The sequence below is a fragment of the Gavia stellata genome, chromosome 16 (assembly GCF_030936135.1).
Source record: "Gavia stellata isolate bGavSte3 chromosome 16, bGavSte3.hap2, whole genome shotgun sequence".
Classification (NCBI taxonomy): Eukaryota; Metazoa; Chordata; class Aves; order Gaviiformes; family Gaviidae; genus Gavia; species Gavia stellata.
Genome location: NC_082609.1, coordinates 6,824,680 through 6,851,365, shown reverse-complemented (window position 1 = coordinate 6,851,365; position 26,686 = coordinate 6,824,680). Strand labels below are relative to the sequence as shown.

At 50.7% G+C, this 26,686-nt stretch overlaps 1 protein-coding gene across 1 annotated transcript; it reads left to right on the top strand.

The window, feature by feature from the left end:
• The first annotated feature begins 5,546 nt into the window (after positions 1-5,546).
• On the top strand, positions 5,547-26,600 carry CSF1R (colony stimulating factor 1 receptor). Its single transcript, XM_059825217.1, has 21 exons — positions 5,547-5,668; positions 10,482-10,727; positions 11,535-11,819; positions 12,364-12,500; positions 13,269-13,428; positions 14,295-14,484; positions 15,566-15,681; positions 15,952-16,072; positions 16,760-16,950; positions 17,550-17,662; positions 19,755-19,881; positions 20,370-20,474; positions 20,802-20,912; positions 21,180-21,342; positions 21,921-22,018; positions 22,161-22,276; positions 23,045-23,167; positions 23,290-23,401; positions 23,721-23,820; positions 24,433-24,538; positions 25,061-26,600. Exons 1-21 carry the CDS (start codon positions 5,620-5,622, stop codon positions 25,190-25,192), a joined length of 2,901 nt encoding a protein of 966 aa, XP_059681200.1. The 5' UTR covers positions 5,547-5,619; the 3' UTR covers positions 25,193-26,600.
• Positions 26,601-26,686: the final 86 nt, after the last annotated feature.

Here is a 26,686-nt window from a genome sequence, read left to right as displayed (position 1 = left end):
AGTCCCATGGGGACGGGAGGCAGAAGTGCAGTGCAGATGTGCAGCCAGGAGGAAGTCAGCCAGAAGTGAGAAATGGCTCTTCCCCTTCTTCCCAGTCAGGGCTCTGGGCTGGGGGAGAGACAGCACCACAAATACAGGATACTGGGCAGTGGGTTAGGTTTTGGCTGTGGGGAAGCTGGGCCTGTGTAAAACTGGGCAGATCTGGAGAAGGGGATTTTACAGATGTTTCTCTCTTGGGACCTTTCTCTAAAATGGGATGTCGACTAATGTGCTAAGGAGGCAAATCCCATGCTCCAACACACAGGCACGAGGAAGGGCTCTGGTCAGGCTCAGTGCTTAGCTCAGATCCCAGGATCGGTGTGGCCAGTTCACAGTGCAAACCACAGGATGTCCCACATGGACAGGAGAGCAGCAGGCTGCCAGCCAGCCCCAGGGAGCTCAGACGCTGTCTGGCTGTGCTCCCACTTGGAGAACATGAAGGTTGCCCTTTGGCAGCCCTCGGCAGCCTTTTGGCAGCCTTTGCCCCAGGTGGTTGCACAGGCAGAGAGCAGCCAGGGCAGCTGCAGGTCCTCACTGGGTGCCAGACAGCTCTTGGGCTTGGCACAGGTCCTTCCCGCAGCAGATCCCAGCCCTGCCTGGATGCTGAGTGACCAGGCCTGACTGTAACGGTGGAGACACAATGCTGTCTGCAGGACTTGCCCAGGGCAGGCCAGGTATTGTTAAAAAATCAGATTTCATGGGCCAGCACATGGGTAGCTGGGCTCCCAGCATAATTCCCACGTTTCACCCAGAGGGCTGAAGTCTCTGGGACATGCCAAGATGGATCCAGTTGGCTTTGGCAGAGGCAGGGGAACTGCTCCAGTGTAGCTCCAGTGGCACTTTGGAGAGATGACTCCTGCAGGGGTCGGAGGAGGCAGGGAAGCCAGCTCGTGCTGGGAGGCCTGCAGCGTCCCATCGTTCCTGTCCTTTCGTCATTCGTGGACTGCACCAAAACTGCAAAGCTTGCCCAAAGCGTGCCCTCTGCCCTCTCCCCCTCCTGCTGCGCTGGCTTGCTGGCATCACGCTGTTACTCTTCAGCATCTCTGAACTGAAGTAGCACCTGCCTCCACGCTGCCTGTCAGAAACCATCCTGAGGGCAAAGGAAAAAACAGAGTTCAGACTAAGGTACCAAAGAGTTAACATTTTCCTAGGTTTACAGATGTATTTGTAGGATTTGTACTATGTCACATCTATAGCCATGAGATATTATTTTTATGCTGTAAACTTTTACAAACACATTTTTAAAGAAAGAGTTTAAAAATAAAGGTGTTTTTCTTTTTGCAAAGTTCCATCTCTTCCTTTGTTTGCCTGGTTTTGGTTGCTCCCACTCAGATGGGGCTGGGAATACAGCTTAACCATGTTGTGGGTAAAGGCTAAGCATGTTAATACGCTGTGCATGACCCCAAGCTGGGAGCCAGGCAGAGAGAAGCATAGCAAGGCAACAGCTGATCCCAGAGACATGGTAAGGAAAAGGGGCTGCAAACAGGGCAGGATCTGTCCCATTTCTCTGGTAACTGGCCAACTTGTGGGTCAGGTTGCACTGGGAGGAGGTGAGTAGAGGGAAGGACACCGGGAACAGTTCCCACATGTATCCTCAGTGCCAGAGGTTTGGGCCAGCAGCCCCCAACAAGAGCTTGATGTGCTCCTTGGGAGCATTGCTGGGTCTGTGCTCAGATCAGGGTAGGGATGCAGGAGATGCTAGACTGAACAGTGCTGGGCTGAAGGAGATGGGAGACACCACAGTGCTGTTGATTTTTCCACATAGTTTAATAGCTCAGGGTGGTGGGAGAGACTGGAGGTAGCAACGGGGCAGGGTGCCAGCAGGAGTCATGCTGCAATGCACAGGGCTCACCATGTCTGGCTCTCCTCCAAGCTGGGGTCTCCTCCCCTCCATCTGGGATGAGGAATTTGCTGATACCCTTTCAAGATGCAACCCCAAAATACTGGGTCCCCACACTACCAGTCCCTCAGGTCCACGTCGCCCTGCTTTCCTCCTGGTCCCCTCACCCTTCCCCAGTTACCACTTCAGAAGTGCTGGGGTCCCCCAGCCCTATGAGAGACAGGCACCTCCTGAGTCCAGCCCAAAGTTTTTTCCTCTCTCTGGCTCCACGGAAACTGCTCCTCCCAAAAATGACCACAGGCTGCTGAACCAAGATGTTTGCAGCCAGCTCTGAGCTACATGCTTGGAAAGCCAAGGGTTGCTGCGAAGAGGGGATTTTGAACGAGGTTCAAATATATCCGTGTTGACCCTGTTTTCAGGCTGCACGATACAGCCCTGGTGCAAGTCCCCGCTGGCAGCAGTCATGCCTCCCTCAGCTGCTGGAAACCCAAAAGCCCAAGGCACTGGCTGCAGCAGGAGACAGGTCCAATTCCCAGCAAGGGTCCCCTTTCCAGCACGGCCTGTCCTGGGCTCCCGTCTTTGCTCAGTTTGCCAGAGATGAGGTTTGCAGGCTCCCTGACCAGCTCAGGCTGATTGTCCCCAGATATGCTCTGAGTCACCTGGCATGGCTCAGGCACGGCAGGCAGACAGGGCATTTTTCTCCAGGAGCTGAATCAGCAGGGGAAAAAAATAAACTTGTCTCCAGAGAGGCTGCAGCAAAGGCTTGGGGGAAAGCAGGGAGGGGGAATTGGTAGATCTCAGACCTGAAGCCAGCTGGCTCCCACTGCCTGGTCGCTGCCTGGCAGGCCTTTTGTATGTCGGGATGCACCGAGGAGGGGTCATGGGGCTGGGAATGAGTAGGCAGACATGGGGACTACCAGCCTCCCAGCGGGGCATTTTCCCCACCCTGAAACAAGTGTCCTCTCCAGTGATGAGACAGGCACCTCGTGAAAGAGCCCAGGGAAGCGGAGAAACTCAAACTGCAGAGACAAACCCTGACCTGTTGCAAGCAGGGTTTTTAGCTGTTTGGGTACCAACAGCTCACTTGGGACATGGGTGTTTCACATGCGTGCCCAGACTGCTGCAGGGCAGTACAGGCAGGCATGACACCATGGCCAGCTATACTCAGTGCAGGGGTCCTGTAGGTCTGGAATGGCCCAGCCCTGCTCCCAGACTGGGAAACAAGCCTGAGCTCCCAGTGCTCCCAACAATGGCTCACAGCAGCCTCCACTCTCACCTCCACAGTCAGCCTGCAGCCAGTGAGGCACTGAGCAAGTCTTGTGCCATCTCCCAGCACGCCTTCCGGGCCATTGGGGCCCCACAGACATCCCTGGGCTTCAAGTGACTCAAAGTAAGGCTGCAGCTCCTCTGAGAGCATCCCTGCTCCTTGCTCAGAGCTGCTTGGGCACATGAGCCCCAGCAGCACTCCTGTGACTGAGCTGCTGCTTGCAAGCACGGGATTTGGGGTGCAGCCTGCGGGCAGGAAGAGATGGCCACCAGTGAGGGAGGAATCCCAGCAGACAGCTTGTCCCACATCCCCAGGTGCATCCCCAGGTGTGCTCAGCCCAGCTTGGGGACCCGTGTGTACAGGCTGTGACTTGTCATCTGTGGACCACTGCCATCAGAGGCGCTCTGCAAGGGGCCTCCTCAAAGGGAAGAAGGGAGGCTGAGAGATTGTTTCCCTTCTCTGTATTAAACCTGTCTGGTTTAATACTTGTTCACACTGGTGAGTCAGTTCTCTCTGAGCTGGCACTTGTTCCTGGGAAAAAAAACACCCAAACTTAAAAAGAAGAAGGAGGGAAACAAACATCCTTTAAAAAGCCCCTTTGGCTCAAAAGGAGGAAAGAATAATCAGGCAGATGTCTCCTGCAGCCCAGCCGCTTGACAGCCCCCCAGCTCTGGGCAGGAACCCCCCCAGTACACCACGCTGCCTCTACTTCATGTTCTTCTTCCCCACATCCTGCCAGGAAAAACTGCTGAGAGGAAATCTTCTCTGGCCAAAAGCTGCCTTTCCTTCTCTCTGGACTCCCTCATGCTCTCCAGCCATCCTTCTGGCCAAAACCAAGAGCTCTCTCCACGTTCCCATGACTCTTACTCATCTCCAGCACAGTCAGCCATGCTCTCATCTCTTGGCCCCAAGACCTTGTCTTGCTGGTACCTCTCTAATTGCCCCCTTTGGAGAAGCCCATTCCCCTCCGGTTTGTGGAGGCATGAGGGGCACTCCTCTGCCTGGCACCTTTGCATTGCAAGTGCAGATTCAACAGCCACCTCTGTGCAGACATTTTGGACACCGTTTCGCAGCCGGTGTCCCTGTCACCTCCCCACTGATGGGTCTGCAGCTGGGTGCAGCTAAGGCAGAGCCCTCTGGCTCGCCCCAGGCAGGACCTTCCTCCCCTGTGCTTCCCAGCACTGTCAGGTGGTGGCCGTAACTTCCCACCCCAGAGCTGCTGTGAACTATCATGAACTTCTACTGCAGCATGAGGTTATCCAGAGATAGAGCAGAGAGCAAGGGGCACCCTGTGTCTGACTCGACCTGCCAACATCTTGCTGACTTGAGCGTCCCTGTGAGAGCGGTTTTGCTTCAAGACTACCCTCACCCCCCGTTTTGGAAGGGGCACGGTCCAGGGGAGGGTTAACAAAGTGCCTAATTGCTACTCCCAGGTGCCTGCCAGGTTGTCAATTAGAAAACAGCTTCAAAAAGCCTCCCCAGCAGCAAGGCAGGAGGACTGGGTGGGATGGGGTCCTGGGGAGGAGGGATCCTTGCTTGAGCCCGGTGGTGACAGAGTTGCTGTGAGCCCCAGGCTTGGCGGTACTCGGAGAGGAGGAGGGCTGGGCTCCCTGTGTGTCCCCCAGCCCAGCTGGAGACAGGGAAGGGTCTGCAGTCTGGACCCTGACATGTCTCCCTGCTGGGGAGGGTAGTGCAGGTGAGCCTACAGCTGGTTGGGCTCAGCCCTGCCTCTGTGTGGTGCTGGAGCGGGGCTTGAGGGTGATCCTGTGCGGCCGCAGGACCCCTCTGTGCGCCAGGGATGGTGCTCTTGGTTAAAACAATATAATTTGTCACCTTCGCAGGCCTCTTGCTACCTGGGAGCTGCCGTGGGCTGAATCATCTTTGTGAGCCTGTTGAGGGGAGTTGTCCGTGTTCCTGTGTGGGCCCTCAGGACCTGAAGCCAACAAGAGCTGCTGGGCCTGAGGAAAAACCTGTCCTGCTGAGGTAAAATGGAGTCCCCTGCCACCAAGGTGGGTCCCAGCCTGGCTCTTTGTGTCCCCAAGCAGCAGTCCCTGGGGGTTTGGGTGGCAGTAGGCAGGGCAGACTGGGATTCTCCTGAACCCTGGCACGGTGCAGTGGTCCTTGTCAGCCCTGGGGAGCGGTCTGGGGCTGATCCCCTCTCTGAGGCAGGGTCCGTGGCAGGAGGGTGGCCCTGACAGCGGGCCCGCAGCTGGGTGTGTGCGTGGCCCCACATCTGCCAAGGGGGTTTGTCACCAGTGACGTCTCAAAGCATCGCTTTCTTTTTTTTTCCCCTCCCGTTTCAAAAACAAACAAAAAAAAAGGGAATTTCTTAACTTGTGGTCAACTCAGAAAGGAGAAGCTCCTGCGGAGGGAGCGCTGGGGACGGTGCCCACGAGGAGAGGCACCCGCTGCTCAAGAGGATCCTTCAGCCGCGTCCCTGCTCCACACTGGGGACACCGTGGTTCCTGGGGACATGGGTCCTGCTCTCCTCCTGCTGCTCACTACAGCTGGTGTCTGGCACGGTAGGTCCACTGGCACCCCAAAGCCCTGTGGTGTCTTCATGTCACTCTGGGGTAGGTTTGGGATGTGGCAAGGGTTTCCTGGGTGTCTGGAGTGCTCTGTCCCTCCTTGGGTGAGGAGGGGTGACAGCCTCAGTGGGGCTGGGGATGGGGCAATGCTGAAGTTGGACTACTGGGCACTTGGTTTCTGGTGGTGGAGGGCGAAGCTGGGCTCCCAATCATGTCTACCAAAAGCCTGCTGTGGGCTGGGATGGTCTCTGCTTCTGGAGGCTGCTTCATGAGGTGGCTGCTGCTGCTGTGGGCAGGTTCAAGGAGCCTTGGCATGGGCTGGGAGCAGGCAAGAGAACACCTGCCCCATGGCACAGCAGGGAAGAGACACCAGCTTGTCAGCTGTAGCAGATTCCTGAAGACTATCCAGAACTGGCTATCATTAGAGGGAGGGCAGTGGTGGAAAGAGGCTGTGTTGGCTCTGGAGCCAGCTGTGCTGAGAGCTCGCTCTTGGCTGCCTGCAGCACTGCCAGGATAAGGCCAAGGGGTATGCAAAGGCGTACATAGCATAGGAAGAGCCTTGGCAGTGGGGAGATAGGAGAGGGAAACTTCCCACTGTTTGGGTCTGGGCAGGGGTTAGGAGGAAGGAGAGGTTCAGCAGAAAGTGTGTCCTGAGGGAAACCGTCTCTGAAATAACCCTTTGCCCAAACAGGGCAAGAGCTGGAGATGCTTGGCTTTTGGGTGAAAGAGTTGGGAAAGCTGGCTGCATGGGCACCTTCCAATGCACCTTGTGCCTGGCTGGAGATGTCTGAGGATTACTGTTTTCTGGTGGTGCTGGCATGCACAACAGGGCTGTAGAGCCAGATGTGAGAATTTATGATGGAAACAGAAGTCAGGTAGCCAAGGAGGGAAAGGTGAATATGCCTGGGTTTTGAGGCTGCAGAGGTGGCCAAGGCGATAACCCATCAACCTCAAGAAAGAGTCACTAAGCCCGTTCTGAGGTTTGCAACCAGACAGAAACCAGTATTACTACTCTTGTGTCTTAAGTGCTGGCAGCCTCTTGGATCTTGTGTGACACTTTCCTTCATCATCCTTTTGAGCTTGTTCCCCACACAATGAGACTATGGTAGGAAGTCCCCCCTGGAAGGGGGCAATCTGGGAGGAAAGCATTCAGCATGTAACAGGGAGGCAGTGTATCCTTCTTGAGCCACTGCTGTGTTCATGTTTTCAGCCCAGGAAACTTGCATCCTTCTCGCTATTGCACTGTATGGCGTTTCACTTCAAATCACGTCTTCGACATGCTGAGCAGGCTTTTTCCAGGTCTGTTGTGCTGGGAACTGAGTTGTGAAGGCTGCAGCTCTTTTAATTTCTTATCTTTTTTAACATAATAGGGACTAGGCAGGTCTGATGTAGATTTGTGAGATATCATAATGATATCTGTCAGGATCTCTCTGAAGGTCCCTTGAGTCACTGGGCAATGCAGGTCACCAGCTGTGACATCCTATCGGGCACTGTCCACCATGTCAGGGTGTTAGACACACATTTGTCTGAGTACTGTCACTGTTGGCCATCTGCAGCACAAAGCTACAGCATGTCAATGTTGTTCAAAACAATAGCCTCAAGCTGGAGCCAGAGCCTGACTTCTTTCTCCTACCTCTTGGATTGCAAGTGCATCTTCTGCGAGTACCCAGGGCTGATGTGGTATGACCATTGTGATCTGGGCTCTTGCTGGGGGAGTGTCAGGGGCTCAAACCCCAGCTTCAGATCAAGCAGAGGGAGGATCTGAAACCTGATCAGCTCATGTCTGTTCTTGGTCATCTGGAGAGGTCTTCCTAGGGTTTCTTTGGTTTTCTTGTTGTGGATGAATCTAAACCTCTGAGGTAGTAGCTCCAGGTAGAGATGTGATAAGCACCCTTTTCCCCACCCCCTGCCTCCCAGATACTGTAGGTGACTCTGGGGAAGGTGTCCTGAGAAACCAAGCTTTTCTCTCCATCATTGAGGAGGGAGGAAGGAGAGCTCAGGCCTGGTATGGGTCCCTCCCCGGACTAGACCTTGGCCTAGTTATCCCCCAGGACTAAATCAAGGTCCTGATGACTGGCTTCTGTGGTAAGGTTCTTGAGCCTCTCTGTCTTACCAGGCTTCACTTCTCCTTCCTCACCATTTCCAAACCCTCAGCAGAGGAAAGCTATGTTTTGGCTGGCATGGGAGAGGCAGAGACAGAGCCTGCAGCTGTAACTAGAGGTCATGGTTACACAACCCAAGTGTGGTAAAACCTTTGGCCAGCAGTTACTGGCAATGCTGCGGAAGCTGCTGGAGAGCAGCAGAGAGACATCCTTGGGCTTCGTGCAAGATTGCACACTGGTCAGCAGGGAGAAAGCCTCCCCCAGCAGCCCTGCTTCCCCATTCTGGAAAAGGACCCGCTGCTCTGACTCATCCCCCAGCACACATGGAGTGGATGCTTGGGTGGCCTTCACCTGGCATCGTCCTGCATTTAATGTCTGCCTTGTCTGTCCTCACTCCACTTGTGTGGTGGTTGTGGTATTGACAGGAGTCTCCAGTGAGAGCCTAAAGACCAGTTACAACATGGTCTTTCCCTGAGCTGGTTTGAATACAGGTCTTGGTCAAAGAGCTTGGCTCCCCCATCAAATGGTGCTGAAGCCTTGGATAGGGAGGGATAGCTAAAGCAGAGAGTAGGTGAGGGAAAAGCATCCAGTGACAGAGAGTAAAAGCAACAGAAATGTGTCAAGCCCTGCTAAAAACACAGTTTAGCAAAGAGGGAAGAACATCATATCTTAGATATGTGGAAAATGTTGCTTTGCAAAGGATTCTGGGATATGTTTTTCTCTGCTCTGGGAATAAATGAGACTTTTCCTGTTTCCACAGAAAGATAAAAGCATAAAAAAAAAACCCCAAACCCAGGGAGATAACATGTCAAATATTCCATGCTCCGAAGCTCCCTGTCCTCTGCTTCTTCCCCCAGGGTCAGTGAGTTTGATCCAGGCCTTGTTTGGGTTTCCTCTGGGGAACTGCATCATTGCCATGCACCAGCAATGCTCTCCAGGGCCTCAAGTCTTGTATTCTAAACCCTTTGTTGCACAGATGGAGGCATCAGCCCAAGACTGCTTACATGATGCTTTGAGCTCTGATGTTACAGCCCAGAGCACAGCTGGTAGCAGAGGACACAATTTTACCTTGGACATAGTCTTCCTCACCAAATGAGCTGTGAGCAGGGGTGGATGAGGATGGGTGCATGCTTCTGCTGGCTGTGTTACAGGGACAGTGTCCAAGGCAGCACCTGGGAACGGGTTTGCTTTAAGCTGTCTTTGCCTCCCAAGACCATAAGCAGCCTTCACTTCTCTTCTTGCTGCAACATCTGGCCACTACTCCCCTTTCCCCCCGAGGATATACAAGAGCAGCAGGACTAATGGTGCCATTATAAGGTGCTTTGCTCTCCTCCATTCCCTGATGAGTTAGGGCTTTTATGTTCATTTGGGCAACAAATCTTTCAACTAAAGAGCTTCTGTGAGTCCTGAGCAGCCTACTGCTGAGTTTGAGGCATCACAAGACCAAACTCAGCCCTTGTTTCTGCTGCCACCACCCAAGAAGAGCACTGCCTGCAGTGGCCTCCTCTACAAAGAACAATGAATTGATAAGTTGGGCAGCTATCTTTCTACCTACTCTTATTTGAACCTGGGTGTGTGTCCCTTTAAGATGCGAGGATGGGTTAGCAACTGGAAAGGAAAGCAGAAGTGGGAGAATAGCCCTGGATAGGGGCTGGAGTGGGGTGTGGAGCCCCCCGAACACAGATAGCCATTTGCAATGTGTTTCCTGTCCTCCCTGAAGGCCTGGTGTGGGGGTGGCAGTACCACTTCTTCCCTAGCCCCGCAGCCCTGATTCATTTCTCACTTCCCCCCCATCCTAAATATAGGTGGTGACTCAAAGAACGTGCTGACGCAGCAAAACAGGGAAAAATATTTCCTTCTCCCACTAAGGGATGGAGTGGGACCTTGGTTCCCCTTTATTCAGCCAGCGAAGAAGCCATCTTCAAAGTAGAGATGGCATCAGAAATCCAGCTGGGTTGCTATGCCAGTGTCAGCATGGCCTGTTGTGCTGTATGTACAATGCAGCTATGGGATTTTATGAGCCATTTAGCTTTTCTGTGCCTCAGTTTCCCTCCCCCAAATATCAATAATGATGCTGACTCACTTTATAATGTTTTGATGGTATCTGCAAGGAAAACACACTGTTTGACTCTATGATAAGGCATAAGTAGGCGTCCTTCAAAATCCATTGCACAGCAACCAAAAAGCCAGTCTTGCCAAAAGGCATGCACTGACCTCCTGCTCTGCAGAAGCCTTCCAGGTCTGTTCTAGCTCATCACAGCACCAATGCAACAGAGACCCATCCACTAGATTTGGCTTAAACGTCACCAAATCATGTTATGGGCTAACCAAGTTCATATAGTAGCTCCAGCTCTGCCACAAAAGGAAAATTGTTGCAAGAAGAGGCAAAACCCAACAGGAGTAATTTCCAAACTAGCATCTGGCCTAATGCACTTCAGATGATTGGCTTTTTCTGTCCCAGTGCTTTAAATATTCACATGTGGGGTTTTCTCTTTTCCCTGAAATTAATTCCTTGGATTATCAGGCAATATTAATCTGGTGGGATGGAGAATGGCTGGACTGACACAAGCCAAAAAGCCAGTTTGAATCCCAAGCCCAGATTCTTCCTGATGCTGAGCTACTCCATGCTCAGTAGTGTAAACTCCAACAGAGCATCATTAGGGATCATTTTTGCATCCTCACTCTTTCTCTTTTTTCCTTTGCAGGCTCAACATCCCCAGTGATCAGCCCTGACCTCCCTGCTCTGGTTGTCAATACGGGTGATCCAGTCATCTTGCACTGCTCAGGAGAGTCTGAAGTTGAATGGAAAAACCAAAAGGTTACATTCAGCAACCACACCAGCAGCACGCTCAGTATTCCCAAGGCCACTTACAGGGATACAGGCACCTATAAGTGTGCTTATGTCAACAGCAGTGACAAGGGCATTGCAACGGTGCATCTGTTTGTGCGAGGTAACTATGCTTCCCTCTTCCCATATATGCTGGCAGAGAATGGCCTCCTTTCAGGGAGCGTGGCCATTACACAAGTCCCCTCTATAGCTGTGGATGTGTGTGTATTTGGGGGAGCAGTGCAGGCTCCTACTGGGGCAGTGGCTCACCCACAACCGTGTGAGCCCACATACAATGGGGCCTGTGGCTGAAGCACTGGGGTAGAGTACAGAGCATCTACATCTCATGCATATCTGTGAATGGCCTGGACCTCTCCCTCCGTTTACCTTGGCTTCCCTTTCTGAAAAAACAGGGGTGAAAGTCTGCTTGGTGTTGTAATGAGCAGTGAGATCTGGACATCAGAGAATTGTATTGCCAGTACCCCAGATAAGGGAAAGTCACATAAGTCACATCCTCACAATGTGACCTGAACCCCAAACATTCATTTACCCCAGAAGAAGTTATGCTGTGGTAGCTCCACCACTTGAGTTCACCCCTTCCCTTGTACCAGAGATACTGTCCTGAACAGGGAAGCTGAATAAAACTAACACCATGGTGAAAAGCTTAATTAGAAGTAAGCATATTTCTCAGTCTCTCTTGCCTATGTACATTTGTAAGTTGATTGCTGTGCTCTCCTCAAATGCCTTAGCTGGAACTGGGCTTGTCGTGTGAGTTTTTGGAGGCTGAGTCAGGCAGGCGTTGAGCAGGGCTGCCCCAGCATCGAACTCCCAGTGGGCAGCAGTGCTGGAGACTTGCCTTTGCTGGAATGCGTTTCTCAGCTTCAATACATTTCCTGATCCCATTCTCTACCCTACCTTGCCTCCTCCACAGATCCCAATAACGTGTGGTACACCCCAACTTTCCGGATCTTTGTGACCAAAGGTGCTAATGCTGAGCTCCCTTGTCTCATCACGGCCCCCGAGCATGGATCCAGCGTGACTCTGATAATGGATGACACCTCTCATCTCTCACCCGGGACCAACTATTCTTTTAGTACTGAGAAAGGAATAACACTGTACAATGTGCAAAGCAAGCAGAAGGGCTTTTACCGATGCCAAGCAGTGATAAATGGAAAAATAGAGAAGTCATCAAGAATAAGACTGATTGTGGAAGAAGGTAAAGGACTCAGGTTGCTGTTGTCCTCAGGGAGACAGCAATAGCTAAGCTGGCCACAGTATAGTTAAGGAAAAGCTCCTCACCAGTGGTAGGAAAGACCTTCTGAACCTGTAATCTTTAAAGGGTATTTAATGGAGGCAAAATTCCACCAGCTTCTGGCAAATTGGTTCCTTCAGGTGGGTGTCCATGGGTTCAGCAGTGTTCAAACCTTTGCAGGCACTATCACAGAACAGAGGAAAAAGTCCACCTATCTCCCTGATGTTCTGCAAGTCCTCAGGCCCTGATGCTCAGGATGTAACCATAGCAGAACGTTCCCCTTCCCTTTCAACCCATAGTGCTGACTGCTGTGCTCTCTCCTACCTGTACTGCTTCCCAGGGACACTTGCACAAAAAGGAGTGATGATCCCTAGGGAAGGAGAAGGCTGGGGCTAAAGAGACTCAAGAGGATGGAAAGGAAATGTAGCCAGGCCCTGGGGAGTCTCCAAAGCACACGGGGTCACTGGACCAGCTGATGTTGAGTCTTTCCCTGCTTGCCTTTGTGTAGCACTGGAGAAGCCCGTGTCAGTGATGATGGACCCTGAAGACCATGTGCGAATCGTGGGTGAACCTTTCGAAGTCACTTGCAGAGTAATTGCTCCCTCCCACAAGTATGACATCAGATGGGTGACAGCAGCAAAGAGCGTAAGTTGTGCAGCTTCAAGGGGGTATAGGGCTTTCCTGGAAACTGGGAGACATAGGGTGGTAAGAACTGCCCAGACCCAAGTCACCTGCAGCAAAGCCTTGAACTGCCCAACCAAAGCAGCTATTCAAACAAGCTGTAGGAATCTGAATACAGTCATCCATTCCTTGGGATGACATGGAGTTAAGAAACACCTACCCATTGTCAGGCTCTTGCTGCAAGAGAGAAAAGTATGTTGTTTCATACTTTGAGTTTATACAGTGAAGTCAGTATGAGTTCATTGAGTAGGAGCCACAGTACCTACTAAAGCAACATTTCTCCACCCAGCCCTGCCAGGGCTTACAAAGCTGCAAGCATGTTCAGGACACACAGTTCCCCAGAGAAAAGATATGGAATGCATTTTGAAATATCTGTTGTGGTGACTTTTAATTGCTAGATGGTTAGATAAGGTTTGCTAGAAGTCCTTATATCCAGTGCCTTTATTAAGGAGTTGAAATAACATGCAAGATATGTTTGGATCACATAATGTAAAGCCAACTTGCAGTCAGAAGGCTGACAACAGCTATAAACCTAACTGCCGTGGAATATCTGCCCTGAACACTTAGGTTTAATATGCCTCTTGGTCTCCACACAGATGGCTTTCAGTGACAGGGTCTCTATAACAAGGTTCAGTAGCCCAGAACAGGAGGGGATGGATATGCTTGTCAAATATTCAGTTCCATCCTCTGCCCTTCCAACAAAGTGCCTGATGTTTCCTCCCTGCCTGACAGGTCAGGAGAGCTAAAAAGCCTAGCTTTGAAAATGAGAACTACTTCATCAGCGACATCCTGACTGTTCCAGTGGTGACTATGGAAGATAGTGGGAAATACACTTGTATAGCCAACAATTCAGCAGGATTCAGGAATGCCTCGACAATGCTTCAGGTAGTAGGTGAGTGCTTCCCCAAAAGACCAGGAAGGTGTGGGTTGAATCACACCTAGCCTTAAGTATTTGCCATTTCTGCCTCCATCTTGTTTCTAGTTTTATGGTTGGAAACATCATTCTTACTTGTGCCTGAAGGCTCACATGAGAACTGTGGAGCTGTTAGGAAAGGAACTGGTGTTCCCTTCACATCTTGAGGATAGGAGGACATTTTTTTTGATTCTGGATGAAAAATTGGAAAGCTCTTCTGTTTCTGTGTATTTATAAACAGCTTTAAAACAAAAAATGGGGCAAGGTTATGCTGAAGATGAGGAAAGGCTGGCTAGAAGGAAGGGCAAGCCACATGAGCTGAGTATGGAGCTTTGTCTCCTCCAGTAACAGATCCACATAAGAGGATTCAGGTCTATTATACACTTGTTTGTATCTCAAGACAGAAAATTCATCCTCACAGCTTGCAGGCTGGGGTTTGCTGATGACCCAAAGCCACTGCATACCATGGCTCTGAAAGATGGCTTGGTCTGAGTTGTTTCCAAGTGAGAAGCTAGGACTTCAGCTAAAGGGCCTGTCTTCTACGGATGATCAGGAGACACAGTTTTAGCCCCATCACTTATTAGGATACAGCACATAAAACCTCTTTCCCCATGAGAGTTCACTAACATTTTCTAGCTCTCCTCAGGCTGAGTGTAATCCAAGCTGCCGTGACAAAGCAGCAACTTAAAAGTACGCTTTTTGCAACATAATGTGTGTAATGCCTCATTCCCTCCTGCAGTCTCCCAGCTGCCCTTACCAATAATGGTCCATTATGAAGCTGGTATAAGCTTGTTTCAGGTCTCTGGACATGCCTGCTGATGGTCATGCTCTCCTCCATCCTGCAGAGAGAGGTTATGTGTTCCTGACCCCAGTGCAAGCCACCAGCCAGGAGGTTGCTTTGGGAGAGAGTCTGAAGCTGCAGGTCCACATTGAGGCTTACCCAAAACTTCTCCACTGGGGCTGGGAGCACATGAACCCCTTGAAGGACTCTGGGAGTACCACATTCGAGGGCCATATGATCTCTGGAAACAACTGGTATGTGTTCTCTCTCTTCTACATTGGCTATGGTGTGTTTCCAACAATGCTTTCCTTCTGAGACAGGCAGACCCCATGCTACTGGCTCACAGAAAACTCTCTGGTTTTAAGGAGGGGAACTGTTCTGCCTTTGTCTTCTCTTTCCAGTATTACCAGCAAACCACAGTGAGCAGGTCTGATCAGGTCAAGGAGGACACCACCTCTATCTAACTTGGCAGCCTTCTCTTTAGAAAACCTTGTGGAAGGCACTATCACGTTTGTGGTCTGATTGTTCAAGTTCGCACTCTCCTCGCAAGAAAAAATTGCAGGGGTGGATCAACAGTACAAAAAAACTGAATTCCTTCCCTGCTCCTTGGATCTCTCCCATTCTCTGTGGTCTGGAGAGTGTATGTACTGAGCAGCACTCTATGCCCCATGTCAAGAGAAGTCAGAAGCATTATGCGGATAAGACCTAATGGAGGGCACAGCCCTGCTCTTCCAAAGCCTACAGCCAACTGAGACAAAAAGAAGACCAAAAGAAAGAGAATCATTCCATTTGGTGGGGAGTTTTGGCAATTCCCCTTTCATTTTCTTAGAAACCCAAAATAATCCACAAGAGGAACTGTGCCACTCAGCAAGCATGATGGCTTTAGGGCGAACTTTCTTTCTTGCACTGGGATCTGAGAAATGGGCTGGGGGCAGAGGGGAGAGGGCACTAGGGACCATGACTTGATGGGCTAAGAAATGGGAGGAATAATTCATTCTGTCAAAGGCAGGAGGACCAGCATCCTCTAGCCCTTCAAAGGCAATGATTTAGATTAAACTCTCCTTTCTTTCTGAGCATTCACCCACCTGTAGCCTTTCATAAGTGCTGTGCCCTTGGTGCCAAAAGGTCTTTCCTCTAAGGAAGATCAGACCCTCCCTGCTTCCCCTGGAGAAACAAGTAGCAGATTCCCCTCATGAGCTGGGATTAGTGCTGGGAAGTGTTCATCCACTCCAGGGCACAGGAAGCAGCAGCATATTGATGAGCAAAGACTGTGGGAGTGCTTGAGTTTCCTCAGCACAGTTTTCTTCATAGTGTTTACTCTCTCTGTGTGAGCAGGTATAACAACACGCTCTTCCTGAACCGCCTGCAGGAAGGAGAGGGAGGTCTTTATACATTCTATGCCCTCAACAATGAGACCAATGCATCAGTTACCTTCAGTATCTCTGTGAAATGTAAGTGCTTGGCATTGCCCATTATTTCACCCTGCTTGCCCTGGGGCTGCTGCCTGGGCTGGCAGCAAGCAGAGTGGGGTACCAGGGTGCTTCCAGCCCAGTGCCCACAGGACACACAGCCAGACTGCATCTGGGACCCAGCCCAAACCTATGCATAGCACAGGGGTTCCTGGTGTTTTATTGTTGTGCATGTGGAAAGTAAATCAGAGCACAGGGAACGTGCTTTTCCTCTGGTCATAGCATTCACTGTTTATCTGCTTTCCCCAACAGCTCCTCCAAGGGTCTGCAAAATCAAGGTGCCAGCCAATGACTCCAGCATCCTTCAATGCATGGCCATCGGCTACCCTGCCCCACGCATTGAGTGGTACCAGTGCCCCATTCACTCCGACAGGTAAGAAATGCCCAGAAGCCTGAGCACCTCCAAAGTGCGCACTTGCCCTTGCTATGCTGGCATTTGCTCAGCAGCACCACATGGGCTTGCTTACAGGCCGTATAGCAGAGCCTGTTCAGTAACAGCAACATGGATGTTGCCCTGCTAAAAAAAAGAGGTTCTCGGGGACTGTCTGAGGAGACAGGACAGGTACTATTCCTAAAGTCTTGAGGCTGAACTCTTCAAGCACCTGTGATTCATGTTCTCCCAATGCTTTTCCAACGAACACATGGGTCCCTCGGAGCAGTGCCCTGGTGTAGGTTGCTGTAGAGCTATGTCGTGGCTGGTCCCAGTCATCTTTCTGGGACCCCCACAGGTCTGAGGCTCTGCAGAGCACAGGCTTACTGAGCTACAGTGTGATGGGAGGCAACTGCAGCTGCCTGGACAGGGGTGGCTCTGTCTTAGTGCCAGCCCCATTCAAGGAGGGAACTGCTGCCACAGCTGTAGCCCCATAAAGGCAGTTAAGACTCTGTCTATACAGGGCTTTGATGTTCAGGGAGAGGTCTTTTAACCAGGCAGTAACATGTCTCATAGAGCTGCAACCCTAATTCCCAGTGTCATGTCTCTAGTCTGATACAGGCACTTATTCACTTACAAGTAACTGTGCTGCAGAGGAACACTCATTCTCTCTACTTGGTGTCTCTGCAGATACAATGAGGACTATAGGTTGCTGCTGAATGACTCCAGTCCCCAGGTGGTGAATGTGTTGCCCTTCCGAGAGGTGGAGGTGGAGAGCATTGTCCCGTTCCAGGAGCTGGGTGCCAATTTCACCCTCTGCTGTGTGGCCATTAACCGAGAGGGGAATGCTTCTGACATGTTTCACTCACTCACTATCACCAGTAAGATACAAATTGGTAGCCTGGCAGAGTGGGGGAGAATGTGGGGACTTTTGGGGACCCATCTTCCTATACATATATCCCTACTGTCTTGCAAGAGAGGTGGAATAGATTCCACAAGCCCTCTGTCTTCACAGGAGGTGGAAGGCTTGGGCATTTGCCAGTCCTAGGAGCCATGTGGGAAAAGCTGGCTGGGCATACCCTGGTGCCAAAGGCTGAGCCATGCCATGAACACCTTATAACTGCAGGACCTAGGTCCAGGATGCAGTGCAGCCACTGTTGCTCAGCCCACTGGAGCCCAGGGGTTGCATCTTGTGATGGGACTGTTCTTGTTGCACAGATCTTGGTCGCCAGTCAGTCTGACCTGCACCTGGTGCTGTTTGTGTGGAAATTGGAGTGCACAGGGGGGAATCATTGCGGCCTTGAGTTTGGCATCAAGAACTTCCCTCAGTTCCCAGAAGCTCTTTGGGGTGTCCCTGAGGCCAGTGCTGGGTTGTGTTGCATACAGGGGAAGCCTAACTAAACAGCTGGGCAAAATGCTCCCAGAGATGGGATTGAAACAGGAGTGTTTTACTCATCCCTGTTTTTTTTGCTCCTCCTAGGAAATGTCATGGCCCCCCCAAACAAGCTCTTCAGCCCCATTCTCTCCACCTGCATAGGCACATCGGTCCTGCTGCTCCTCCTACTCCTCTTCCTCCTCTACAAGTATAACCAGGTCAGATTCCCTGTTGCATAGCAAGGGCTGCAGGGCCTGCCCAGCCTCAGAGACCGCATGGCCTCTGCTGGCAGCCACAGGCAGGGAGCATTCAGCTTGGAGGTACCAGGCAAGCTACCTCCCTCATCTCCACTGCCTCCCAACTTCCCCCAGGAGTTTCCTGCTGCAGGGCAAGGCTCATGCACCAAACCCAGTGTGTTAACCCCTCCCACCCTGGTCCCTCAGTCTTGTAACCCAGTGGTCAATGTGGATATTCCTTGGTGCCAGACAAAGGTTCTCGCTCTGTGCTGTCAATTGCAGCTGGTTTTGCTCTGGTCACCATGAATCCACGGGGTGAATTAAGGAGGGGAAAAAGTGGTTTGTGATTTGTGTCTACTTCTTATTCTCCTCCCTGCTTTATAAAAAGCTGTCTTTATGGGGAAACAGGATGATGTTAGAAGGCATGTGTCTCCAGGAAGACTGGGTCACTATTTTTATACAAGAACTTGCCCCATTTTCTCTGCAAGACTCGTTTTCAGCATTTGGATTCCTTCTCAGTTGTTTCCATAAACTGTACCAATCAATAGCCACCTCTGCTTCATCAGTGGGTGAAAATCTCCTGTTTTTCATCTCTCCTTTTTGGCACTCTTCCTCTGACAGCCCATCAAGGTTGCAAATTTTGCAGCAAAGTTCTGGTGCTAGTTGTCAGAACATCTAGCAGAGCCCTCTCCCAAACAAGCGCCTACAGCTTTGCAGGCAGAGCTGTCTTTGGCCAGTAGTCCAGAGACAGAGGGAGGGGTGGATGGATGTGCAAGCACAGCTCTGAAGAAATAGCTTTTAGGAAGGTCTTTCAAGCCCAAGAGAAGCAGGATGTGTTTATAAATAGTCTTATCTATTTCAGCCATGGGCTTCTTGAGCCATGGCTGATTGCTGCAGTGCTAGGTGAATCGTGGAGCAGAAAGCAGCAATGCTTACCCTCTGGGAGCAGGCAACAGCAAATAAACTGAGTTCATATGGCATTCTTTGAGGGACCTCTACCATAAACTGTGCTGCTTGGACCATCCTGTCTGGGCCTTTTTCAACAGCCTGCATGGGCACGGGTGTTCAAATTTCAGGCAAAGAAAAAAGGAAGCAGTGTGGGAGAGAAAACAAACAGATGTTTTACATCAAAATGGCAGATCTGTTTGCCTCAGTTATGGTCCCTCATGCCTATGCTAACCCAGCTTTGAGCATCTACCCATACACTGCATAGTTCTCTGCAACTATCCAGGGGAAGTGCTGAGGAAAAGCATTTCGGCACACACCTCCCAGTAGCTGGAACATAACATGATTCATCACAGCCATGATCACTCCACCCATGCTTCCCTGTGCCTGCCTTGATGGACCTGAGACCACCTTTTCCACTCTGGGGTGCAGGTCCTTGCCTGTCTCCTTGTACAGGAGCAAAGGCCACACACAGTCTCAGGCCAAGCTATTTCACTGCCTTTCTCTGTATTTGTGCCTCCACCCTGGCTCCCTAGCCCTCTCGACATCAATGACAACACCCAGCACACGCTGGCAACTGCCTCTGCCCACGGACTCCAGCACTGCTTCTCTCTGTCCTTGCCTGGTTACTTCTGCCATGAGATTTGTTGAAAAGAGAAGAAATTCTTACTTCTCTTTCTCTATTTCTTTTTTTCTCTCTAAGGGAAGCGGGGCTGGGCCAGCTCCACCATTCTGCTGTGCTCAGCAACCCAGGGTACCAAGGAAGGAGACACAGTGGGGACATCTCCCTCCAGCACCAGCTGGGCCCTGTCAGCCACTGGTCTGGTGGGACATGCTGGCTTTCCCAGCTCTGCCATCCCAAGTGAGGGCAACAGGCTACTTTAAGGGAAAGAGGCAAGAGAGCCTCCCTCAGTCATGGGTGACAACCTGGGGGGACTTTGTAACAGCAAAGGGACCAGGCTGTCCAGACAAAGCCCCTCTCAGTCCAGGTTCAAAGCAAGAAGTATTTGATGGGCTGAAACCTAAGTCTTCCCTCTATACCTGCAGGGTGAGAGCTAGAGTGCATGCTGGGACTGGGGAACCCGCAGGGCTTGAGGAACACTAAATAACTGGAGTCTCTTCCTTACAGAAACCCAAGTACCAGGTGCGGTGGAAGATCATTGAGGCCTGTGACGGGAATAACTACATCTTTATCGATCCCACTCAGCTGCCATACAATGAAAAATGGGAGTTTCCCAGGAATAACCTCCAGTTTGGTAAGAAACCTTCTTTGCTGCTTGCCTGGTGGCATGCAGCTCACCACAGAGCTGCAATGCTCTAAGGGACAGAGCCAAAGCAACTGGGCAACATCCAAAGCTGTGTCTAGACATTGCAGCAACATCCTTAACCAGGCCTTGCTGCCCTCTTCCACTCAGGGTGGCAAATGTTAGGGTACAACCTCCCTCCATTCCTCCATTGCTCTGAGGAAGGTTGAGAGGATCATGTCCTTCCTCTCCCATCTGGGGTCATTCCTAATGCATAGAGCTGGTGAGCCCATGTTTGGACATAACCTCTTTCATACCATTCTTGCTCACAGTAGAGTTCCCCTCAGATGCTAACCAGCTCTTGACTAAGGGATGTTCATCTTTTCTGGGCTTAGCAGGAATCCCCACCTGCCAGACATCCTCTTCAAGGCTGTGTACAGGACAACTGCTTAATCTTTTTCTATAAAGCATCTTATAAGCACATTTTTTTCTCTCTGCAGGAAAAACTCTTGGAGCAGGAGCCTTTGGAAAAGTGGTAGAAGCCACCGCTTTTGGGCTGGGCAAAGAAGATTCGGTCCTCAAAGTGGCTGTGAAGATGCTAAAGTGTAAGCCCAGAGCAACTTGCAATGGCTGAAATCCCCCGAGGTCCTTTGGGCAGGATGTAGTGTGTGTTCACCACATGTGTTGGTGCTCCAATGCTGTAACGTCTACTTTTTTAGATGTTTTGGTGACAAGTACTGGGTGCTGGAATCACACTGCAGTCACTTATGTGGACACGTGTAGCCAGAAGCACAGGCAGAGGACACAATTTCCTCTCTGAGTGTCTCTCCTCCTTTTGTTCCATCTCTCTGCCTATACCTTTTTCTGTCCTCCCCCATCATCTCTTCCTTGTCCCTCCTTCACTCCTTCACACAGCCCTTCTCGTCTTGCAGCGTCGGCAGACACAGATGAGCAGGAGGCTCTCATGTCTGAGCTGAAGATCATGAGTCACTTAGGACACCACGAGAACATTGTTAACCTGCTGGGAGCATGTACCTATGGAGGTAGGATCCCACTGCCCTGCTTCCCCCATGGACTCCTCCCATGGCCTGCTCCTCTGAGGCTGTTAACTCTCCTCGGTCTCACAACAGAGGTAGCTGATGAGCTCGGCAGTCTTTTTTCAACCTGTAACTTTGCAAGAGCCTGTGGGCTGGCCATTTCCAGTCATGCTTATGTGCAGCGTGGGTTCTGCTGCCCCTCCCAGGAAAGCAATCCTCAGGACAGGTCATGTAACATCACTTCTTAATGAACTCTTTCTGCCTCTCTCCCAGGCCCAATCCTCGTCATCACCGAGTACTGTCGCTACGGAGATCTGCTGAATTTCCTGCGGAAGAAGGCTGAATCCATAATTATCCAAGATTCTGCCCTGGACACCTCTTTAGACAGTGCTGCTGATTACAAAAATGTTGACCTCGAGAAGAAATATATCCGCAGGTAAAAGCAGAGCTCTGGTGGCCACAGGGCTGAGCAATGCAGGGCCTGGGTACTTTCTGGGAGAAGGGTGCAGAGGGCTGTGCTGGGGAGAGATTAAGGCCAAAGGTCTGGAGACTTGCAGAATACCAGGATATGAAAGCCACTGGGGTTGCGTGTATTTAGACTTGGTTACAGTTCCAAGTTTTTCAAAGTCTTTGACAGCAGTCGTTGAATATCCCGCAATAAATCCAGGTTTCAATCCAGTCGGCCTTCCCACAGTCTGGGATCAGAACTTTTTGGCTTCCTGCACTGTTGGGCACATGGGTTTTGTAGGACAAGATGCTGAGCGCTCCCCATCAGCCAACGGCAGTCCCTTGACAAAAGGGGAGTAGTATTTGGTGCCCCATTCCACAGGGCACCTAGGTCACCTTTCTGGATCAGCCTCAACATTGACTCTCCCTTTGCCCTTAAGCCTCTAGCTAAGCCGCTTCCTGCAGGCAGGGATGTGGTTTCTTCTCTCGGAGGATGTGGAGAAGGGCAGAAGGTACTCCTGGAGGGTTGCTAACAGCCTGCCTCCATCTCTGTTGCTTCTGACTCAGTGACAGTGGCTTTTCGAGCCAGGGTTTGGAAACCTATGTTGAAATGAGGCCTGTGTCATCATCGTCTTCAGCGTCATCAGATTCTGCGCAAGCCAGGGGTGAGTTAAAGGCTCATTTCTGTGGTTTTAATTCTTTATTCTGGAGATCCTGTCTGGTTTAGCCCCAGGGAACCAGGATACAGCATAGTTTGCATTATTCACCAGATTTGCAGCAACTCTAAAACTTTGCTTTGAATTTCAGGGAAAAGCTCAGAGGAAGATGAAACCAGGGAGGAACTCCGTCCCCTCAATCTCTCTGACCTGCTACAGTTCTCCAGCCAGGTGGCCCAGGGCATGGCATTCCTCGCATCAAAGAACGTGAGTGCCAAGAGGATGACTGCTCCCAGCACCCCAACTGGGAAATGCCAGTCCAGCCAGCAGGCACCAGCCATCCTGTCTGCAGGAGGCTCAGCATGGTTTTTAGATGGGGTGGTCAAGCTCAAACAAGCTGCTGCTGGAAATGGGCCTCTCTGCTCCATCTGTTGGGTTCAGACATGCTGGGCTGCGGTGACTGGTGTTCCCTTCAGAGCCTTTGTCTCCCACAGGCTCTGGGCAGGCCATCACAGCAAGGCAGTGTTATGGGGGGGAACCCAGGGCTCTGCATCATGCTAGTCTCAACATTTCCCCCAGCTTTTATACGAGGTCAGGAACTTTGATGTGAAGTTTTCTCGCATTGGCAGCTTCCCCACTGCCCCAGGGACAAGGAAATGAAAGTGGCCGTTGAGCTGTCTACCAGAGCTGGCTTATTTAGAGTATCAGAGTAACAGTATGACTGTTTCAGATATGAGGGCACAGTGTCAACAGCCCTTGGCTCTGAGCTTCCTCCCATGGGGAAGACAACGGCCCTGTGAGTGATTAAAGGACACAGCATGAAATGTCACAATGTCTTCCAACTGCAAATGAAGGGGTTGAAAGACAGCCCATACTCCTTGTACAGGACACAGTGCCTCTTACAGGGGCTTTTCAAGCAGTACATGTTCCCCTTGCCCCTGTAAGTGTGTGTTAGTGACAGGCCTGGGGTGTAGGAATTAACTGGGACTACTGGGGGACATTGGCTGGGTCTCAGTTGTGTTCTCTTCTCCCCAGTGCATCCACCGTGACTTAGCAGCCAGGAATGTGCTCGTATCAGATGGACGGGTAGCCAAGATCTGTGACTTCGGCTTGGCCCGTGATATCATGAATGACTCTAATTATGTTGTAAAAGGCAATGTAAGTAATTGAAATCGGGACAAGAGAAGGTACAGGGGTGGTATGAGGCTGGAGCACAAAGGACAGGGTGTAAGCGTAAGCTGCCAGCTTGTCCCAGTCTGCAGGACTCTCTGCTCTTCCAGGCCCGCCTGCCCGTGAAATGGATGGCCCCAGAGAGCATCTTTGACTGCATTTACACAGTGCAGAGCGATGTGTGGTCTTATGGCATCCTTCTCTGGGAGATCTTCTCCCTTGGTAAGAAAGAAGCGAGCTTGCAAACCTCTTTTGTTTTCCATGGCTTATCACTGGCCTAATGTCTCTGCAGAAAAGTTTCCAAGAAGGAAGGAAGGTTGACAAAAATCTAGGATGTATCAGGGCTATAAAACACTGTGTTATGCTTCCAGAGGGGCCATTAAAAACAATGGATCCTGGATGATTTGCTCTAACTCAGAACTCCCTGAGAATGAGTAGCACTGGCTCAGGCCATGCTCTAGGCTGCCTCTTCCCACCCCACAAGGCTGGAGTGTTAAAGCCTCTGATCTGAGAGTCATTTCTGCTCCTGTTACTGTCACAGGTAAAAGTCCATATCCCGGCATGGTGGTGAACAGCAAGTTCTACAGTATGGTGAAACAAGGATACCAGATGGCCAGGCCTGACTTCGCTCCCTTGGAAATGTGAGTGGATGCGCTCAGATGCACAGAATGGGTGACAGGGTGGCTGGAGCTGCTTCCTGGGGGGCGGGCAGGGAGATGGCACAGGGACCTTGGTCACAGGTCTGCCTGCTGTTCCTGGGTGTGTCTGCCCTTGAGGTTCAGGTTGGATCCTACCAGGCTGCTCCTTGCTCCTGTAGGAAGGCAAGACCTGGGGCAGTCTGGTATGATGCCCCATCCAGTATTTCCATGGACAGGAAGATGGGAGAGCTCAAGTTATGTCTACATTCCTGAACTTGGTGGATTTTTCTTTCTTTCAGTCACCTGCTTTTGACCCTAGGACTGTGAGAAGACAAGACTGAGTAGGATACAGGAGGGGAATGAGTTTTGCTTAAAGAAAAAAGTACTGGAGGCATAAAGCCCCTTGTTGATAGATTAGAGAACTTTGCTCTATCTGTTTCTGTGCTCACCTTTCCCTGGCGCACTGACCATGGGTTTTATAGACAGGAAGACAAGGGACTGTTCAGTACCATGTGCCTGAAATAAAGTGCTGCAGGGAAGAGCCTGGGCGTGCAGACCCTCCAGCAGCTTTGCAGCAACAAAGTACAAGTGCCCTGTCCCTGTTTGGTTCTGCAGGTACAGCATTATGCAGGCATGCTGGAGCCTGGAGCCCACACAGAGACCGACCTTCGACCAGATCGCCTGCTTCATCCAGAAAGAACTGGAGGTGCATAAGGAGCAGGTGAGGACCTTTGGAGAGGAGAAGGGGGAAGGAAGACATGCTTTTACCCTACATGAACATAGCTCCTGGACAACTTCCCTGGTGATGTCCCTTACATTTAACTGATGGGAGCAGTTTAGTGTTGGTGGGAAGTGCAGAGGGACATCCACGTTTCCCTGTGCTGAAGGGTTAAGTCACTCCCCACCATGACCAAAGGAGGCTGGACACAGAAATACAGCTGCTTTGCAGCAGCCTCTGGGCAACAATATGGGTAGTGATATGACTACCAGTGCGGCAGCCTGGCCCTGTGCCCCTGGATTTGGTGAGCAGCTGGACAAAAGTTGTGCTGCCTGTGACTACTGTCCTGCAGCTCCACAAAAGCACAGGCATGCCTGTACTGCCAGCTAGCCCCGCCCTGTGGGTGCAAAGGGTGGTGTTGAGTTAGCATCCCCAGCTGGTCATCTGTGCAGAAACAGATGTCTACACCATTGAAGGGACTGAAGCATACTTGGGCTGCGTTTTATTTTATTTTTTGCTTTCAAGGACTACACCAACCTCCCCTCCACTGCTGAGGAAGACAGTGGCTGTGATACCTCTGGCTGCTGTGAGGAGTCCTGTGAGCAAGAGGAGAGTGGCCAGCCCCTTCTCAAGAGCAACAACTATCAGTTTTGTTAGCTGGTACCACCACCCTGGGGTCGATCCCTGTCTCCTGGCTCTGCAGAGCGCACGGTTCTGCTCTGCCCTGGGACGCAGACACCTTCTGCTTTGGCTCTCCTCTCTGTGCTTTCTGAAGTATGAGTGTTACCGACTCCCGCACCGAAAGGATAGCACTGGAGTGACACAAAACCAAGACTCACCATGGGGTCCCTAAGGTTTTATCTCAAGTGTAGCATAGAGTTGTTAGGATGATAACATGCTCCATCTCTGCAAGGTACAGAGTAGTCTTTTTAAAATACAAGTTGCAGCCAAGTAAGAAATTTCCAAAAGGCACTCACATGACTGAACACTTGAATTTCAAGATGTGCTTGTAAAATGCAAGTCCTGAAGCTGGAACTGTTCCACACACCAGCAACAGCCCTCTTTCTTGGTGGTCCTGCTCTCTTTCCTTTGTCAGTCTGATCCTAGACAATGCAGAGCGAGTGTTTAGATATAGGTAAAGCCTCTACTTAGCATTAAATATGCATTAACCTCTCCATTTTCTCATGCAATCTACCTCTCTGCAGCTGATGCTTCTGCAGGGATTGTTTGAGCAAAGTGAGCCACGGAGACAAGCCCAGGGTTATGTGAACTTGTGCCCCAGTAACAGGACAGAGGGGCAGTTATTTCTCAGGTAAAATACAGAAGTAACCTGTGTTCTTCCACATGAGCACTGAATACAACCACAATCCAGGAAAGAATGGCAGCTTAAACAGATCTGGAAATGATCAACATAATTCAGAAACATGTAGCAATCACTGCCTTTGTCACAATTACAGATATGCTCTTTTTTCCTAAGTGTATTTTAATAGTACCACTGAGGTAATTTTTCTTCATAAGCTAGGGCCTAATGCCCTTAAACTTATTTCTCACCTAGCTCTTGCTCAGGGTAACTACTGCCACAGCCACCCGGTCCTGTGTAGCTATCAGAAGTAGCTAACGAACCTTCTTGGCTTTACCTGACTCAGTGGGTAAAAGGATCAGTATTTCAGGTACAAGCACTGACAGGGCCCAGGCAAACTACAGTGTGACAGAACTACTGTATGGCAGGTGGCCTCTGTCATACTGTGAACAGTTATATTGTGGGCCACTTCTGATTATATTAAACCTGTTTTTATGCTAACACCAAGTGATTCCTTCCTCCTTACTAAATAAAAAGCTAATATTTCTATCTGTCAGCATTATAAAGAATAAAATGTTTAACAAAATAAGTCTCTTCTAGGGCTTTAAGGACTGTTCTCAGAGGGGAACAGATTAGAGCATGGGTGATGCACTGGCCCATCCCCTCATACCCTCTAACTCTACTCCAGTTCCTCAGACATACTTCTCATTACCAGTTCTCAAAACCATTCAATCTTGTGTAATGCAAAAAACCTATTAAAAGCAAGGTTTTAAAGCACTTTGCTGTGACTGACCTGTCTGTAATTGGGAAAAATAAAGTAGTTCCCATGCATAGATATAATGGGGGAGTAA

Coding starts and splice junctions, on each gene's coding strand:
- CSF1R (XM_059825217.1), top strand. CDS start 5,620: ATGGGTCCTGCTCTCCTCCTGCTGCTCACTACAGCTGGTGTCTGGCAC. Junction 11,820..12,363: donor AAGACTGATTGTGGAAGAAG/GTAAAGGACTCA, acceptor GCCTTTGTGTAG/CACTGGAGAAGCCCGTGTCA. Junction 17,663..19,754: donor TCCTCTACAAGTATAACCAG/GTCAGATTCCCT, acceptor TCTTCCTTACAG/AAACCCAAGTACCAGGTGCG.